This window comes from Nicotiana attenuata, unplaced genomic scaffold (assembly GCF_001879085.1).
Source record: "Nicotiana attenuata strain UT unplaced genomic scaffold, NIATTr2, whole genome shotgun sequence".
In the NCBI taxonomy this organism is placed as follows: Eukaryota; Viridiplantae; Streptophyta; class Magnoliopsida; order Solanales; family Solanaceae; genus Nicotiana; species Nicotiana attenuata.
This window is the reverse complement of record NW_017670541.1, coordinates 407,100-426,423: the sequence shown is the minus strand read 5'-3', so window position 1 is coordinate 426,423 and position 19,324 is coordinate 407,100. Positions and strand designations below refer to the sequence as shown.

The 19,324-nt window shown below is 38.7% G+C and overlaps 1 protein-coding gene across 4 annotated transcripts in view; it reads right to left on the bottom strand.

Moving 5' to 3' along the window:
- The window catches only part of LOC109240738 (transcriptional corepressor LEUNIG-like), a 10,165-nt gene extending 568 nt beyond the window's left edge, over positions 1-9,597 (bottom strand). Inside the window, exons 1-16 of one of the 4 annotated variants that reach the window (XM_019407407.1) lie at positions 9,496-9,597; positions 8,945-9,042; positions 8,766-8,875; positions 8,375-8,590; positions 8,165-8,265; positions 7,999-8,083; positions 7,793-7,853; positions 6,930-6,979; positions 5,439-5,669; positions 5,177-5,335; positions 3,005-3,119; positions 2,809-2,909; positions 2,512-2,661; positions 1,837-1,992; positions 1,580-1,699; positions 291-497 (exon numbers count right to left, since the gene is read on the bottom strand). In XM_019407407.1, the coding sequence (XP_019262952.1) occupies positions 291-497; positions 1,580-1,699; positions 1,837-1,992; positions 2,512-2,661; positions 2,809-2,909; positions 3,005-3,119; positions 5,177-5,335; positions 5,439-5,669; positions 6,930-6,979; positions 7,793-7,853; positions 7,999-8,083; positions 8,165-8,265; positions 8,375-8,590; positions 8,766-8,875; positions 8,945-9,042; positions 9,496-9,512 (1,977 nt within the window). In that variant the 5' untranslated portion in view covers positions 9,513-9,597. Of the gene's footprint in view, positions 1-290; positions 498-1,579; positions 1,700-1,836; positions 1,993-2,511; positions 2,662-2,808; positions 2,910-3,004; positions 3,120-5,176; positions 5,336-5,438; positions 5,670-6,929; positions 6,980-7,792; positions 7,854-7,998; positions 8,084-8,164; positions 8,266-8,374; positions 8,591-8,765; positions 8,876-8,944; positions 9,043-9,294; positions 9,450-9,495 lie in introns of those variants that run through there. The other 3 variants (XM_019407409.1, XM_019407408.1, XM_019407410.1) reach the window with 3 other exon arrangements.
- Positions 9,598-19,324: the final 9,727 nt, after the last annotated feature.

The window sequence follows — 19,324 nt, the reverse complement described above, 5'->3', positions numbered from 1 at the left end:
GAAAGGACCGAAACTAAGACGCACACACTGAACTTACACCGACTCGTAACCCCCCACCCCCCCCCAACCTTTAATTTTCTTTCTTTTTTTCTTTATTTGTTCTTTTTCCTATAATTTACAGTAATGTTGCATGTTCTCTTTATCTTGCAGCATGTAATGAACATGCAGTCAGGATGTTATTGAAACAACCAACTTGGCATATAAATTGTGAACCTCCACGAGTTCATGTGATAATTAGCCAATGGATGCAACTCACAGAATTGATGACACAAAAAGAAAGAACTACCTACCTGATATGAACCAAGGACCAATACAGAAGGGTAACAAGGATGAAAAGTGCAGCAACGAAATTTTTTGCCTTTTACGCTTCGCTCGTGCATGCACTGTTGCTCTCCACTAGAGCCAATCTTCCAAACTTGTACCATATCCTCACTGAGTGATGCTAGATACTCACCGGAACTGCTCCAGCATATAGCTCGGATTTTGGAGATGTGACCCTGTGTAGAGGCCCCCAAAGAAAAAGAAAAAGTCGTCACAACTTGAACAACAACAACACAAAACCCAGTGTAATCCCATCAGTGGGTCTGGGGAGGGTAATGTGTACGCATACCTTACCCCTATTTCCTAATAAAAACTCATATAAATATGACGATAATAGAGAATCTATAAGTAATTAGACAAAATCTGGCACTGCTGCTAAGAAAGTGAGAGCCTATGGTTAACTAAAGAGCATCATTTAGCGTCTCATAGGAGATGTTGAAACATATAGCTATGTGGCAAAATCATATAGTCCTCAAAATAACAGATATTAACTGGAAGAATTTCCAAAAAATTAATGTGTAGGTAAAAGCTTTATTGTTCGGATGGAAATTGCAAGCTAAGAGAAAGACCAACAATGCTTAAGCCAAAACCACATAAAAGTACAGAAAAAACTATAAGAGCATGGATCACTAACACATTGCACTACAATTAAGTCTAGAAAGGCCTGAAATGCTTTGATCATCATAACATCATGTAGCAAGCTTTAGTTAAGAATAAGAAGGTGCAAGTCACTTATAGGATACAAGAAGCAACAACATAATGCAAAAGGAGGAAAAGAACTCAAGTTGTGCTCATCACTTACTCTAATGTCATTGTGCAGATCACTACATTACAACACAGAAGCCAATACTCCTAAGGAAACTCTACTTTTATGAGCCCATGAAAATGGTCAGATATTCAAGTGTCCAAAATGACCCATTCACAGGTTTCAGTCTCAAGTCGCTTATAACCTGAGCTATTTAGGGGAAAGCTAAAAAAGAAACCCTCCACTCGGCTTTCTACCTTGCCTGCCACGGGATGCAATGTAGAAGTTTTGGTTCAAGTAGAATACATAAGACTTTGTGGGGCAAATAGAATGACTGAGAAGAGGTTATCTAAGCCAATATAATGACGGTTTTTGGAAAAGACCAAAAAGCATCAGCACAGGTGAATGTAGCAAAGACTTGAAAATATATTCCGAGATATCATATTAAAAAATTAAAATACAAAACAATTTTAACAACTTAGGGAAACGAAAGTGATGCGAAAATGGCCCAACCTTCAAAGGATATCTACAGGTTTGAGTTGTCTCCACATCTATTAACGATACGCCATTCGCAACGGCAGCTGCAAGGTACTTCCCACGATTAGGCTGAAATCTAACTACAGTTGCACCAACCTGAAATTTTTGGGAGCTGATAAGTAGTGATGTACATAAAAGATTCTGTTACTGAAATACAGAAATAGGGACCAAAATATCATCATTTCGCAGCTGAACCTACTAGATTGAGGTATCAAATAAAGGTCTATCAATACCTTTGACACTCCTGCACAACCACCATTCTTAATGTTCCAGTATCGAATTGTACTAACATTGTCACAAGAACAGATGAGGTCCTCCTTGGTTGGATGAAAGTCAAGTGACATAACAGAGGCAGAATGGCCAGTAAAACATCGTATTGAGTGGCCTGGCTGCAAGGATACGACAAACTCTAATTTTTACGGGCTTGAACTATAGTTATCAAAATTCATCAAAACAAATTAAGTTAAGTGCATGTACAGATGGATTGACAGTGTTCCGTCAAAGAACAAATTTGAAAAGCTAGAAGTCAGAACTTAAGCATCAACACTCTTTCAACAACTCAGGAGGAGAAAAGCACAATATTCCAGATTAGAAGGATCACCGAAAGAATAACAAAAACATAGAAGTTTCAGTAAGTGGCAAAAACTCTGGGAAAAGATGTAGATAAAATTTGAATGCAGATGAAAGAGAGGACGGTTGTTCATTTAGGCATTCTTTGAAGCGCAGATATGAAAATAGTTGATCAATATAGTTTCAGCTGATATGAACAGCGTCTATATTCACAGATACACTGAATTTGAGCAGAAAATTTCCAACCAATACGCAGAGATTCATCTGAGAGAAAGTTCTATCACGATTGAAGAGTAATAGTCCTATCATCCGAGTAATGAAGACATAGAATGACTTACATTGCGAACATCCCAAATTTTGATAGTCTTATCAAGGGAAGAAGAAGCAAGCCGTGGCAATCTTGGACCAAACTGAACATCTGTAATTGCATCAGAGTGTTCCTCAAGTATGTACTTTTGCTCTTGTGAATCTGTGCACCATAATACAACCTACACCATTGCAGAGTAGAAAATATAACACCCAAAAGGACCCCAACAGCTAACCACAATTCAGATATGAACTCCTTATTTCACTGGTTTGTAAGACTGTTTCTTGAATACATGATAATTTACCACCTCAAGATTCAATATTACTACCTCTTTATCCTCACCATTTGCTATCAGCTTTCCATCTGATGAAAGATCGCAGCAATTAACTGAACTGGAATGGAAAGTCCCAATTTCCAAGAGTGTAATATCTATATTGCAGAAAAAAGAACGAAAGTAAATAGCACGAGTAGCAAACAGGACATCCAGAAAAAGCCAATATATTGAAGTCAGCATCAGTTGAAACCTTTACTGGTGCCTAAGCAACGCGAGATTGTGCTTTCAGTATCTGCATTGTCAGAAAGGAAGAACTCTACAGAGCTATCCACAGATCCATGGTTTACGAGAGGAACAACATCAGCCTGCATTCGCAGACATATTTGGTTAGTTTGATTGTGCATCAATAGAACCACCATCTTATTTGGAGAAAGAATGAGGACATTGGATATAATCCCACATAACGGGGTCTGGGGAGGGTAGTGTGTACTCAGACCTTACCCCTACCTTGTGGAGATAGAGAGACTGTTTCCAATAGATCCGCCGCTCAGGAAAGCATAAGCACCACATTAATGAAAAGAAAACAAGTACGGACAACACTGAGAAGCCATGGATTGATATTATGTTAAAATAGTATTAAAGCCAGTTTGAAGTCTTGGCCTGTTTTGGAAGTTTGACTTAGTTTTCTCCTGGTGTGTGAAACCAGTGGAGTTAAGATATCAAGTAAAGACTTCGCATGAAAATTGAACATCATATATTGATATAATCCATGGTTGGATTAGCATTTCCTTTGTACCAAATTCACTCAGGGCTATCTGTTTACTGTTTCTATTATCTCATTACAAGAATATTAGAAGAGTGACAGCCAGGCATTTCCCGATGCAATACTACTTTTATGGCGTCAATCAAAGAAAATCAGATTAAACTTGTTCCCCAGCACATTATCCTTATTTGACTAGCTGATTAATACTATGAGATTAGTTAATTAATTGGAAAAAAAGGGGAAACTTTTTAATTGGATCCTGGCTGCACAGAGTCCTCAACAAATTGTAAGTAATAGGGGAAATAATCCGTACAATTTCAGTTGATAACAATGTAGGTGAGCAAACAGCATCACTGACATAAACACAAGCTTTACAAGAATTATCATCATGAAGCAATGCAGGCATCGATATCACATCTTCTGCACTGGGTACTGGCAGTGTAGTGCGCGCCGAACTTGGTAACAGACTGGTGTTGTTTGCAGTCCCTAAGCTGTTAGTCTGACCTGACGACATGAACTGCTTTCTCTTTTTCGTAGCACGGTTCTTTGAAGTAAACATGATAATGAAATTACACGAGGACGCCATAGTACAAGGACAAAAGTATATCCTTCACTAAACTTTCACATATGTAAGAATATGATGGATAGCAATGTCAGCTAATAGCCACAAATATAAATCAGACACAACTTCACTTGAACCAGTGACACCAAAATTCCACTAAGAATCATCAAAGTAGGGAACTAAGAAAAAAGAACAAATATACCTAATGATGTGAAACTCAATGAAATCTGACGATGAAGTTAATCTGTAAGTCTTAACATTAAATCTCATAGAGCCCTCATTAGAATTTGTAAAGCGTCACACATTGGTTAAGAGAACAGGATGTTGTATATTTATATATTCTGGGGCAATCATCACCTCATAAGCTAGCTTTTGAGTTTGAGTTAGGGAAAGGTCTATTTTCGTATCATGTTATCAGAGTCAAACCCATCTCTATTCTTGGTTAACCCAAGTTGGGCCCATATTATGTTGTCACGCTCCAGATGTCCAGGAGCTAGCCATGCTGGGTGTAAAGTGTCCCACATTGGTTGAGAGAATGGGATGTTGTCCCTGCATATGGTCTTGGTCAATCCTTACCTTATTAGCTAGATTTTGGGATTGAGTTAGGCTAAAATGTCTATTTTCATATCCAAACTATATTGGGTGTCTAGTGGTGTTAGGATAATAATCTATTTGAAGTCCCCCCCCCCCCCCCCCCCCGAAAGTAATGAGGGGCAAGAAGCAGACACCATGCATTGAACCAGTTCCTTTTCATCCTTTAACGCTTACTACTGGGTAAAGTAGGAACATCTGGAATACATCATGGCACTCAGTACTTCAACGTTGTACAAATAATCCATCAATCATAATAATAATGAAAAAACAAAGACATCTATAGAAATTTAATAGTATGTGCTAAACTGAAAGAAAATATATGACAGAAACTCATTCAAAAAGTGCTTGTTGAAAATTATATGGGGAGAGGGATGCAGGGTTTGTAGGAATATTTGAAATTTGTACACATTACACATAATTGCACCTATTACTCCTCCAACTTCATATGAACAATTAATAACTCTAAGATAGGATATTTAATGGGTCTGAGGTTAAAAGCTAACCTGATCATCACCTCCAGAGGTGTTTAACAAGCTAACTTCCATGGTGGTGCTGCCACTAGCAACCCTCTTATCTTGTTGTTGGATTCTGGAACTAGGATTTTCTGGATGCTTGCCAAGAAGTGCAGACTGTTGACCTTGTTCCTGACTTTGATTAGTGTTCTGCAATTGCAGCATAAGCTCATCATTTCCCTAGCACTTTTTTACAAGAATAGATATCTTTCTAAAGACATCAAATACTAAGTATATCAAATAAAACAGGCACCTTCAGCATAGCTGAATCTGCAAGAGAGAAAAGGGGAAGACCCACTTGAACTGGCAAATCTCTGTCCAATACTACGTTCCCGCCAAAGTTTGATAGGTCACCTTGATTCATATCCATATACTGGTCACTAAGCAGCATATGAATTTGTTGCTGAAGCTGTTGGGAGGGATGAGACAGGTGGGTCGTAGAGCTTTGTTGCTGAATAAGTCCAGACTGAAGCTGTTCTAGTCCCTATATACGGGGATATTAGTCAGTACATAGAAAGCATCCATGCCAGTGTCAATTGTAAACAGGTTGCATGTTGGAACTGCGTAAATTCAGTCCAATTATAGCGACATTAAATACTCAAAAAAAAAATGTTTTCTTTCTCCGTTTGACTGTTTCTGATCTTCTCGTGGTTCAAATCTAAGTTGCTCGAACTCGGGTGAGGGTGTCCGGTACGGGTGCAGATCTAGAGGTCGGATCCTTAATGAAGATTCGGGGTTACAGATTCAGATACTAATACGGATGTGGGGATTCAGCTATATGGAAAACTTACAAGATATTCCGAGAAGCAGAAAATAGTGATCAAGAGGAGAATCCAAGAAGCAGATGATAGGAAAAGGATTGACGTAGAAATTTCTATATACGAGGTATTCCATTTTCTTCAATTTCACCCTAGTTTCTGTTTTGATTTAAAAAAATCATTATACCTGTCACCAATTTCTCCATCTATTTTGGTCAAATTACCCAAAATGAGTTGACCAGATCCAGTACGGATTCCACACCCACACCACGTTGTGCCAACATGGATGCAACATGAAAAGTGAAGAGTCCGAGCAACTTAGGTTCAAATTATATTTTAGGGTACTCAACTAATTATACTCACTACGTTCAATTACAAATAAAAGCCAAGTGAAGCTGGACAAAAGTGCTTTCATTTCGATCTGAATGCTTCTGGTCTTCTCGTGGTTCAAGAAACGTTTTAGGGAACTGAACAAATTACACTCGTTAGAGTCATCAGATGCAAATTTTGGCTACGACTATAGATGAAAATATACGCAATTGCATAATAAAAGGAAATACTTCCACATTCTTCCAAAAATATCTCTGGGATCAAGTGATAACACTTTACTTCTCTGTAAACACCTAAGTTACACTCATGTCCAATATCCAGTGTATATTGACCAGATATATGCCATAGGCTTCGAACATCTGTGACCAAAATTGCAGATTTCACAACTAGCGAAAAGCTTCTCTAATGTTAAGAACCCAATGAAGGAGCAAACTTCCAAAAGAACATGCATAGTTACTATCATTTTATAATTAAAAGGACATGGATAAGCATTGCTTCACTCTTAAGGGATATATTCAATCATGTCATTGTGACTTTCATATACCACAGAGATGAGTGCTTCAGCATCTTGAAAACTATTTTACAGCCTGATTATTGGACTTTCTTCAACATTACATTTTGGTGGATATTGGAAAAAGCATAGATGATAACCTTACCATCAAGGGCCATCCTTTCAAAAGCAAACTGTTTACACCATGATCTGCTCCTGAATCAAATAAGAAGGTGAATTAGCTACACCATTCTCCCTTTTTCTCATTTAAATGGGATGGAGAAGGGGTATATCGAAGCTAGACTGATAAACAACATACAACTGAAAAACACATTGGTAGAAAACAAACTCAAACGACGAACACCGTTATTTATTAATTCTTGACCAATAATCATTCAAGTTTATGCATGTTATCAAGACTTAAATTTCAAGAGAAAAGTGAAATTAACTTTTCTGGAAGAAATAGCACAGATCTTAATTTTTTTCATGCTAAAATTAATCTTCACAAATTCATGCTACAGCAGTACACTGGTCTTCATCATGTTTAGAGCACTCATAAACAAGCAGAAGCTCCTACTTTAACTTCAAATCACAAAGAAGAGACTTTTACTGCATCACGGGCAGTCATCATTTAAAATGATTCTATCTAGTTTGACCAGACACAATATTGACACTTTTGATTATTGTTTAAAGTGAATTTGCTTTCATCTTGCTTTCATCTTGTTGAGAAGGGTGTGACTTGACATGTAGCTGATGTGGCACTTATCTAAGTGACAGGCTGTTAGAGATTAGTTAGAATCTGTGATAGGTTGTTAGTAGGTTAATGATAGTTAAAGTTAGGGTTCCTTTTCCCCTCCTAAACTTGCTCTCTATTTTTTCTTCTCTCTAGAATTAGGGTTACTTTGCTATAATTAGAAACATGCCACATCTAAAACCTCAAACAGGAAAACCATATGTTTAAAGCTCATTACTTCAATAAAGGATTTAATTGCTAATTGTTAATACCAGAAACTTCAGTGAGTGATTTACCTGACTCGGCAGCTTTGAAATTCAAAGATGGATTCATCATATTTGTTAAGCTCTGGTCCAGCTTCAGACAACAGAAAAACTAAGCAGTTAGAGCAAAATGTTGCTATCAATTGCCTTTCCACTTCCTTTTTTCCATGAGAAATGTTTATTTTTCTATTTATCATTCCATTTTTATACTTGCTTTTTGGCAGGAGGAAGATAGTTACTTGAGGGACACGGAGTTGCTGATCTTGATCAGTTAGTGGAGGATAAAAACTTAAATTACCACCAGGAACACTGTGTTGTATTTGCCTGAAATAAAACAACAATGACACTAAAGTAAACAGACGTCCTGCCATGAGAGCACCAGCAGACTTGGTTCAAACAAAGTACCCCGAGTGCCGGTCCCTATAGGTATCCAGATTTGATATGACGCTGTGATTTGCATCTAAATGCTGACCAAAACTTCCACTACTCCTTGTGTTTGCGGGTCTCTATAAAAACAAAAATGAAGAAAGAATGATTCAGATATGATAGCTCAAAAAGACAGACAGGAATGAGAGAACTAGTAGAGCAATTGTTATAACTTTAAGTTTCGCACACCTTCTTATTAGCCTCAGATAGGGGATTTCTCTGAGCTGGAGGGTAATTCTCGTAAACCCTTTTGGTTAAAGCATTTGTTGTCCCTAGACTTTGTTTTGTGATAACCTCATTGGTACTCCCCCTGAGAAGCTGAGTATCGTCACGTTGCTGTTGCTGTTGCTTTTGTAGGACACCCTTCTGTTGCTGTTGTTGTTCCAATGTTTTCATCATTTGACCCTGCAACCCTCAAATCAGGAAAATAGATACTTTAACACTTTGTAGAAATCGGCTAGGCCAGCTGAAAACAAAAATTTTAGAAAAATACATTAAAATGTGATTTTTATAAACATATGGACACACGTAAATAGGCCAAAACTAGTTGTTAAAACTGTGTAACACATTGCAAGCATACCGCATCGTGAGATCCAGTAGTGCTTGAAACAGGGCTCTTAAACCGAACAATGAAAACATCCCAAAAGACTGACCACCATTCAAGAAGAAAACCAGCTGGAGCATCTATAGCTGGAAAACAAATGTTTATTCAAGAAAAATTGGAAAAGCTAAAGGAACTAAACTGGTTGTATTACTTACCAGTACGGTTGGTGACAACTTGTGCTTCAGCTTTAAATGTCCTAGCGGAAGCACCTAGTTTTCTCTTCACTAGATAATCATGTATATAAACATCCAACCTGTTGTCCATCAAAATTAAAACTTAAAGCGAAAAATCTACATTATGATATTATGTAAAACAAGACGCCAAGAATAACAGGAAACCACAAGCATCTACAAAAAGCACTATAATATACAAAAAACACATATCACTTTTAAAAGCATCCATTGGGGTTAAAACCCATATGATTAGACGTAAACCCACAAAGAAATCATTACAATACCCATACAGCAAGAGAGAAAACAAAACATCGACATACACAGGTCATAACCTTTTATATGAAGAAAGAGGCTAAGAACCAGAATAGCAAAGTGATGGCTAAAACGGACCCCATCTCCAATAGATAGAAGAACCCAAAATCACATGCATACAACTAAAGAAATTTAACAAGGAAATGAAGTACACCCACAAAAAAAGCAAGAAGAGTGTAAGAGAAGCAGCTGGAATATAATATTATTAGAAAGTCTCTCACATTTTATCAGCTTCCATGGTAGCTGATTTTGATAGTCTCCAGGGACCTCAAAGACTGTGAAGATGAAAAAGAATGTCTGCCTACTGATTTACTTTTAACCTTTCTTTGAATGCTGCCTACTACACGACAAAAATAGGCAAAACAAAAAGGGCAAAATCACAGTCCCTAAATAGAGCATGCAAAGCACGGCTAAGAATTACGATTTGACGGTCAAAGAGTTCCTCACCTCGTTTTTGTTTCACAACTGTGTTAGGTCCCAAATTTTGTGGTCCAAAAATATATGAGATAAAAAGAGGTCTCACACAACTAGTGTAAATTGTGTGAGCCACAAAATAAAATGACTCTAAATTTATTAAGTGCTCCCTTTGTTTCAATTTATATCACATTGGGGTGTCAATAGTTTGGTTCGCCCGGTTCTTTTGTTAATTTTATACCATAACAATTTCTCGATTATTCATTATGTATAACCAAAATTAGACTTTTCGAAATCGCCCCAATTATATCGGTTTCTCTTCGGTATCACTACGGTTCGGTTAATTTTCGGTATTTTTTAAAATGTCATGTTAAATTCACTAGTAGAAGTAGAATGCAATAATATACACATTTTTATAAGACTTAGCAAAACTCTCTAGATATTTTTACATTTTAAAGGGTGATGAATTAAGAAAATATGAAAGATGGCTAGAGTATAGATCCATCAACTACTTTATAATAGCGTAAAAGAAACTAAACAAATTAATGTTAAGAAAATAAAAATCAGATGAGTGGAAAGATATTAACCAACTGGGACTGTGACTCAAGAATAAAATCTATAGAAGATTAAATATTCAAAAAGATAAATTTAAATCATATGAAAGGAAATATAATCAATACATTGTAGTTTGCTACTCATAATCGCTATAATGCCTTGTGTCTTGCTAGTGAATATGATGGAAATAATTTATTTTCGATGGGAGTAGCATAATAGGTTTGAGAATTATGATTTTGCGTTTATTACTTGTTGGCTTGTAATTGTTTTCATAATTCAAAAACCCAAGAAACTTTAATGTTTTATTATTTTCAAACTTAATATATAAATATATTTTTCACATATAAATTTATTCGGTACGGTTCGGTATTTTTTGGTTTATTTTCATAAAATAAAAAACCTAACCTAATTATAGGCACGATTATAGATTTATATAAAAACCTACGGTTTTATTAAAAGAAACCTAAAAATTGGTTCGTTACGGTACGGTTCGGTCGGTTTAGTCGGTTTTTAAGTATTCATTGACACCCCTATATCACATAGTTCGTTTATGCAAAATTAATTTGACTAAATTTTAAAGCTAAATTAAATTAGCTCAACTTAGTATTTTAAAATTTAAATTTAAATATTCAAATACACTAAAAGTACTATAAGTTACAATTTTTCTCATGTCAATTTGAAAACAAAATATATTTTAAAATGTTGGTCAAACTTCACACAGTTTGACTCTCGATAACCGAAATGCGTCATCTAAATTGAAACGGAAGGAACATATTTTATTGGAACTTTAACTAATATATAGTAACAACAACAACAATAACATACTCCATTGTTATCCCACAAAGTAGTGGCTGAGGAGGGTAGAATGTAGGCAGACGTTATCCCGACCTTTTGTGAAGGTTGAGAGCGTATTTTCCGGTAGACCCCCAACTCAAAGAAAAATTAAAAGAGGCAGACACAACAAGTGTAACTACAGCAAGATAATGAGATAAGGTGATAAGGCGATAAGGTGATAGAATAATTAAATGGAAAGAAACAACATATAGCAAAAGAAATCTCTGGATAGGAAGCTACGAAAATATGACACTAGTAATAACGTTACCGACATGGAAAGGAGACATGCGCCTCTACCAACCTTCTACCATAATTCCCAACCTCCACATCCGCCTATCAAGGGCCATGTCCTCAGTGAGCTGGAGCAGCACCATGTCATGCATAATCACCTCTTCTCCATACTTCTTAGGCATACCTATACCTCTCCCCTAGCCCCACCATGACCAACCTATCACACCTCCTAATTCAGGCATCTATGCACCTCCTCTTCACATGTTTGTACCATCTCAGTCTAGCTTCCCGTATCTTGTCTTCCATGGGGCCACTCCCACCTTGTCTGGAATAGCTTCATTCCTAATCTTATCTCTCTTGGTACGCCACACATCCATCTCAATATCATCACTTCTGCTACTTTCATCTTCTGGACATATATGTTCTTGACAGGTCAATACTCCATTCCATACAACATAGTCGATGTCACGGCTCAAAACACAACTAGCTGTGATGGCACCTAACTCAACCCGCTAGGTAAGCCAAGTATCCATAAACACAATCCAGATGAAAGTAACATAAAATAAATGATGAAATAGTTGAATTCTTATACAATAACCCAAGGACTGGTAGTACAAGTCATGAGCCACTAAGACTTAGATTTACAAAACTGAAATGAAATAATTACAACATTTATTTGGAATGTACATGAACAGAATTTGAATCTAAAGCTACCGAGGACAAGTGATAGCCATAATTGGAACACAGGTACATCTTCAATGCCAGCTCCCGCCATACTCAACAACATCAACTCCAAAATTAGCACGCAAGGTGCAGAAGTGTAGTATGAGTACAAATGACCACATGTACTCAATAAGTATCCTAACTAACCTCGGAAGGTAAAAGAAGCAATAACTATAAATGATACTCGTTATCACCTGTACAACTCATAATTTCAACAAGTATAGAACAGATATATGATCAAACCAGGAAATCTCAGGTAAAACCACCTTGGTGCTCACAATTCATTATTTTAAAGTATTCTTCTCAGTCAACAATCCAGCATATAAGGAAGATATGCAAGTAAATCGGGTAAACAATCAAGGAAATAGCAAGTAAAGGTGAAATGCAATAATGACATAGCAATCCATTTTGGCGCGCAACCTGATCCAAATAACAACAAGACGATTAGGTATGTTGCGGTGTGCAACCCGATCCAATAGCAGTAACCAGCTCTCCTCAAGCTCATATCAACTAGAAACCCGTTGGTTTCTCAAAATTTACGTGTACATCCAAGAGAGAAACATGAGAGGATGACTCTAGGGGGATGGATTTCTATCCACACGCAAGCACAGCTAATTCAACTTACAACCAACCCAGCGTGGTCACATGCTCAATATCATAAACCGCTCGGTGTAGTCACAGGCTCAGCATCAACCACACGGACAACTCACATGCCAAAATCAGTATCTGGATCCACATGGACAACTCACATGTTGCACAGACAACTCACATGTTGCACGGACAACTCACGTGTCGATACTCACAATCCGTCCGGTGTGGTCATAGGCATAACAATACAATCCACCCGGCATGATCACAGGCATAATAACACAATCCATCAGGTGTGGTCACATGCATAATAATACAATCTGCCTGGCATGGTCACAGGCATCTAGTCCAATCATATCACACAGGAGAAAATAAACAAGAATACATGTATGTGATGAATGAATAATAGATCTCATGCTTCTGGACTAGTATAAATGACGTGTTAAAGTGTAGGCATGTGCAAAGTGTGCTATCATAGCTCAAATTAGCAATTTCATCACAAAAATAACAATTTTCAAGTTTATTCGAGAAATTAGCTTCTTCGTAACCTCAAACATGGTTCAAATAGTTCACAATAATGTTATAAATACGAGAAACATTCTAGCTTAAAGCACAACAGTCAATTCTAGGCATATCATAGCCTAAGAACTATCCCGAGCATGGATAAATACTATGGTACTCGCACATAGGCTCAAACCCCACACAAATGCGTACAAATAGCACGTAGTTATCACAAATAATTCAGGCAACTAGTGCCACAACCAATTTTAGATAAGATACATACCTCAAGCAACAAACAATACTCTATAAGCTCCATCCCGGACAAATTGACCTCCGAACGACTCGAAACTAGCCAAAAATAACTCAAAAATATCAAATAATGCCCAATGAAACAAAACCAATTGATGAAGGTTGAATTTTTAATCAAATACTCAAAAGTCAACCAAAAAGTCAAACCCCGGATATGCACCTAGGAACCCTATAAAACTCATAAGTTCCGGAAATCCATTTAATTACGAGTCCAATCATACTAATTTCACTTAAATCCGACTCTGAATCGATGTTCAAAATTCAAAAATGCACTTTAGGAATGTTTAGACAAAAACCCCCAATTTCTATTTAAAATTCATAATCCAAATGCCAAAATTGAAGATAGAATCATAAAATATAATCAAATCCGAGTAGAAAATACTTTCCCCAATCCATGTGGTGAAAATCCTCTCCAAAATCACCCAAATCCGAGCTTCCCAACTCAAAATGTGATAAAAGGTCCGAAATAGAGTACTTATATGCACGGCCAGTGGTACTCTACGCGACCGCGATCCACAAATATACGCTGCCACAATTAACTAGTTGCGTTCGTGGCACAAGACTCGCGAACGCGATACAAAAAGCTGACATACCTATGCCAACGCAAGAGCATCATCACGAACGTGAAGAAGAAACCATCGACTTCCCAGATCATCCAAAACACTGCACGGACGCGTAGAAGCAAATGCGAACGCGAAGAAGATCAGTCATCCCACACATATACAAAAGTGATCACCAAGTCGCGAACCTGATGAAGTAAATCACCCAGATCGTATAATACACTACGCGAACGCGGTCTCCTATTCGCGATCGCGATAAGGAACTAAAACACCAGAACACAGCAGTGCCAAAATGAGCCGAAATTCGTCAGAAACTCACCTGAGCCCCTGGACCCTGTCCAAACATGCCAACAAGTTCCAAAACATAACATGGACCTACTCGAGGCCTTAATCATACATAACAATATCAAAACTATGAATCGCACCTCAAATCAAACTTGATGAACTTTTGAACTTCCAACTGCCAAAACTCATGTCGGACCATATCAAATCAACACGGAATGACCTCAAAGTTTGCACACAAGTCCCAAATGACATAACGAAGCTATTCCAATCCCCGAAACCACAATCCGAACCTGATATCATCAAAGTCAACTCTCAGTCAAACTTATACATATTCTAAACCTTCAAATCTCTAACTTTTGCCAAACAGTGTCGAAACCTTCTAGAAACAACCAAATGCAAATCCAGCCATGCACCCAAGTCCAATATCACTATCTGGACCTAATGGAACCATCAAAACCCCAATTCGAGGTCAAATACATAAAAGTCAAACTTGATCAACTCTTCCAACTTAAAGCTTCAAACATGAAATTCATTCTTCCAAACTAATTATGAATCACCTGAAAACCAAAACCGATGATTCACACAAGTCATAATACATTATACGGAGCTATTGAAGACTTCAAATAGCTGAATAGAATGCAAATGCTCAAAGCGATTTGTAACGACCTGACCGGTCGTTTTGAGCTCTAGCACTCCGTTCAGCAGCCTAAGGCCGTGAGTAGTTTTATTTCAGGTATTATGAATTGTGCGCGTGGTCGGAATTGAATTTTGGGAAGTACAGAGTTGAATTGGCAGGAGAATTCTTATTTCGGAAGCTTAAAGTTGAAAGAATGAACTAGGATTAGATTTTTGAGTAAACGACCTCGGAATCGGGATCTAAAGGTTCCAACAGGTTCGTATGATGATTTTGGACTTGGGCGTATGCCCGGTTCGGGTTTCGGATAACACGGGAGCGTTTTGGCGCCTATTGTGGAAGTTAGCATTTTAGAAGAAATTTCATAAGTTTGGCTTGAAGTGCATTTCAGTGTTATCGACGTTCGTTTGGGATTCCGAGACTGTGGATAGCTCCGTATGGTGATTCTGGAGTTTGGGGCGCGATCGGAAGTGAATTCAGAGGTCCGTGGGTCATTTTGGAACCATTTGGCTAAAGATAGAAATTTGAAGGTTTTTGAGAAGTTTGACCGGAGGTGGACTTTTTGATATCGGGGTCAGAATCCAATTTCGAAAGTTGGAGTAGGTCCGTAATGTCGAATATGACTTGTACTCAAAATTTGAGGTCAATCGGACGTGATTTAATAGGTTTAAACATCGGAAATAGAAGTTCGAAATTTTGAAGTTCATTGAGTTTGGATTGGAGGTCGATTCATGATTTTAGCGTTGTTTGACGTGATTTGAGGCCTCGAGCGAGTCCGTAATGTGTTTTGGTATTGGTTGGTATGTTTGGTTGGGGTCCCGAGGGCTTCGGGTGGATTCCGGGTGGTTAAAGGATCGAAAATGGAAATTTTGGAATGGCTGAGGCTTGCTGGTTGCTGTCATAACCGCATCTGCGGTTCTGGATTGCAGATGCAGTACCACAGATGCGGCAATTCAACCGCAGAAGCGGTTTTGGGCAAGAAGAGGAAGGATCGCAGATGCGGTCATATTTCCGCAGATGCGAAACCGCACCTGCGGTAGAGGCATCGCAGAAGCGGATTTTTGCCAGGGGCTCGTGGACCGCAGATGCGGTCAAGGTTCCGCAGAAGCGGGACCGCATCTGCGGGAAGGGGAACGCAGAAGCGAAAATGGGCGGCCTAGTGGGAGCCGCAGAAGCGGCTGATGGTCTGCAAAAGCGGGACCGCGGAAGTGGAATTTCTTTCGCAGAAGCGAAAATAGCTGGAGGCAGAGGGGTTGTTTTAAAATCGGGATTTTTGCCATTTCTTCTCATATCTTCATGGCTTGGGCAATTTTGGGGAGCTTCAAGAGAGGATTTTCACCATCAATGATAAGGTAAGTTATCCCCACCTATTTTAAGTTAAATACATCAATTACGTAAGGATTTGAGATGAAATTGGTTGAAATTTGGGGGTTTTGGTAGAAAGACCTAGAAATTATATTCTTGGAATTTAACCAAGATTTTGAGTATGGAATTTAGTGAAAATTATATATTTGAGTTCCTAAGGTCATGGGTAATCTTTATATTCGAAAAATTTCGGATTTCCGGGCACGTGGGCCCGAGGGCATTTTGGTCAACCTTTCGATCGAAGCTAGGAATTGCAATAAATTATATCGTAACGAATATTTGAGCATATATTAATGGATTTGCGTAACCGTTGGCTAGTTTTGGAGCGTGGTGCATCAATTAGAGTCTTCGGAAGGGCGTGGAATGCCGGTTATAGATCTTCGGAGCGAGGTGAGTCTCCTTTCTAACCTTGTAAAAGGGAATTGTCTCCATAGGCGAATTAATTGATTATGTGCTCCTATTTACGGGGGCTACGTACGCACGAGGTGACGAGAGTCCGTGCGTAGCTACTATTATGCTATTGTCCGAGTAGTTAGGGCCCAAAAGCATGTTATACTTGGATTTTTTATGAACCCATTGATAGCTTGAATTGCTTGAATCACCTTGGATTAGTAAATGAATTTAAAAGGAGATTAAACATCATTTTTCCTGAATTGTTAAAAAGAGAAATTGTTTTATTTGGGTATACATCCCCCATAAGTTCTTAATTGACTGATTGAGCATGTATCTCTATGTGTACCTGCGTCGCATGCATGATTCACGAGCAGGGTATGTGTTTATTTATGGAAAGGGCCGAACGCCTCGGCAGACTAAATAGATGCATCTATAGGCGCGCCGTCGACCCTCGGCAAGTGCACGGTTCATTTCTATTGGATCGGGCCGTCACCTCGGTGTGATTTGCGCATGTTATATTGTTGCTTGAGAATTTTAAATGTGAAATTTGCCCTTCGTGGCTTGATATAAATTGATAAGATAATAAAGAGTAAACCTTGAAAGTCCTTGATTATTTGTTGATAGTGTTTACCTGTTTTCTGGCTTCGTGAATTGGGACTGCTATATAAGTCCATGATTTCCTCATATTTTTAGTATATTGTCAATTGACCTCTAGTAAGTGTCGAAGTTGACCATCTCGTCTCTACTTCTTCGAGATTAGACGGGATACTCATTGAGTACACGTTGTTTCCGTACTCATACTACACTTCTATGCATTTTTGTTGCACAGGTATATTTATCTCTAGTAGCCCACTGGGCATAGCAACACGGATGATTCGGGGACTAGGCGAGTTGCATTATTCGAGGCGGCCCGCAGCTAGTAAAGTCCCTTCCAACAAATTGTATTTTCTTTCTGTCCACTGTATTCCGGACGGATGTTGTATTGTATTTTATTTCCTTATCAGTAGATGCTCATGCACTTGTGACACCGGGTTCTGGGATGGTTTTTAAATATTTTTGTATTGATTGCTAGTATCTAATTTGAATTGAAGCAGTTATTTTTTATTTTACTTATGAAATTTAAAGGAAAATCTTGGTTTTCAAAAATTGTTAAAATTGGAGTTTAATTAAGTATTTGGTTGGCTTGCCTGACAGCGGTGTCCGGCGCCATCACATCCCTTAATGGATTTTGGGTCGTGACAACATGGTATCAGAGCACTAGGTTCCTAGTGTCTCACGAGTCATGAGCAAGTCTAGTAGAGTCTCGCGGATCGGTACGGAGACGTCTGTACTTATCCTCGGGAGGCTGCAGGACTGTTAGGAGTACTTCCCTTCTTGATTCCTTATCGTGCGATTTGATCTCTGGAGGCGTTTGCCTTTAATTCATTCCTACTCAATCTTACGCGACGCAAAGCGCTTGTTATAAATCGAGAATTGAAGAGCCATGATGGTACTACGGATGTGGTGCGGGATGTTTCTCCCGGTGTAGTTGATTGGATTATTATCGTCGCCTTATGGAAGGATATTTTAATGTTTCAACTCAGTAACGGTACTTCTGAGGGCTTTGGGGCTAGGCACAAGTTGCCATGATGCTTATGAACTATTGTTCCGTAGTATTGATATGATGGTAGGACATTTGCCTACGTGTCGGGGCGGTAAATGACTTGAAGGGAGGTTTACTCAGTGCATAATCTAGAGAATCAGTTTTTTTTAATTCCCATCAGGGGAAAGGCAATCAGACTAAGAATGGTCAGATGTGGGCTGGCGGAGTAATGAGACTTGGTATTTGCAAGCGTGGTGGAGCTTTCTTCTATGATGGGGTGTCGCTGTCCTAATTGAACGTACCAAGTTCGCTGGTGTTATGATCTCCTGCAATTCGCCTTTGGGGCAAGCTATTGTGAGATAGTATCGAAAATGCGGCTGTCAGATATCGCAGGGTGCGGTAGTTCAGGGTTGAATCAATGTTTCTAATGTCGACGGTATGAGAAAGATGATCTTCCGAAAGGTGTAAAGTAGCAGCAATTGTGGGTTCAAGTGCCACAAAGATAGATTTTATTTAAGACAGCAGCTGAGCAGTAAAGGATGAGGAAAGGCATGTGGGAAGTGTCAGGCGGTGACTAAAATTTCTAGAAGGCCAAGTATAAGAGGCAAAGGTCGAGTAGTCGATTAAAGGGACGAGTTCTGCCAAAGTGGGAGAGTGGAGGAGTTGCATATGGGCATTGGGGTAGGATGACTATGCGCCTTAAAGAGAGTCTGGGATGACTTGCGAATTTTAGTAATTTGGTGATTGAGGTCTACGGATTTAATTTGGAGTATGGGCTATTATGCGGCAGGAGATTTGATATAACGGGGAGGAGCTGCTTGAATGAAGAAAGATACAACATAACCTTGAATTGGAAGAATGTTGCCGCACATTTAATTGATGTCCACGAGGGGTGAATGGACTCGTGCAACTGGAGAGAGAGCTCGGACTCAGGATGGGTTATTGATGTCGTAGTGATTGTACCCCGTGCAGCAGTGTTGGGAGATGTCGGGGAGTGATTTCCACAGGTGTGTTATTCCTGTGAGCAGTTTAGCGGTCGCGTGGTTGGCGAGCTTCTGCGAAGCATTCTATGGGTT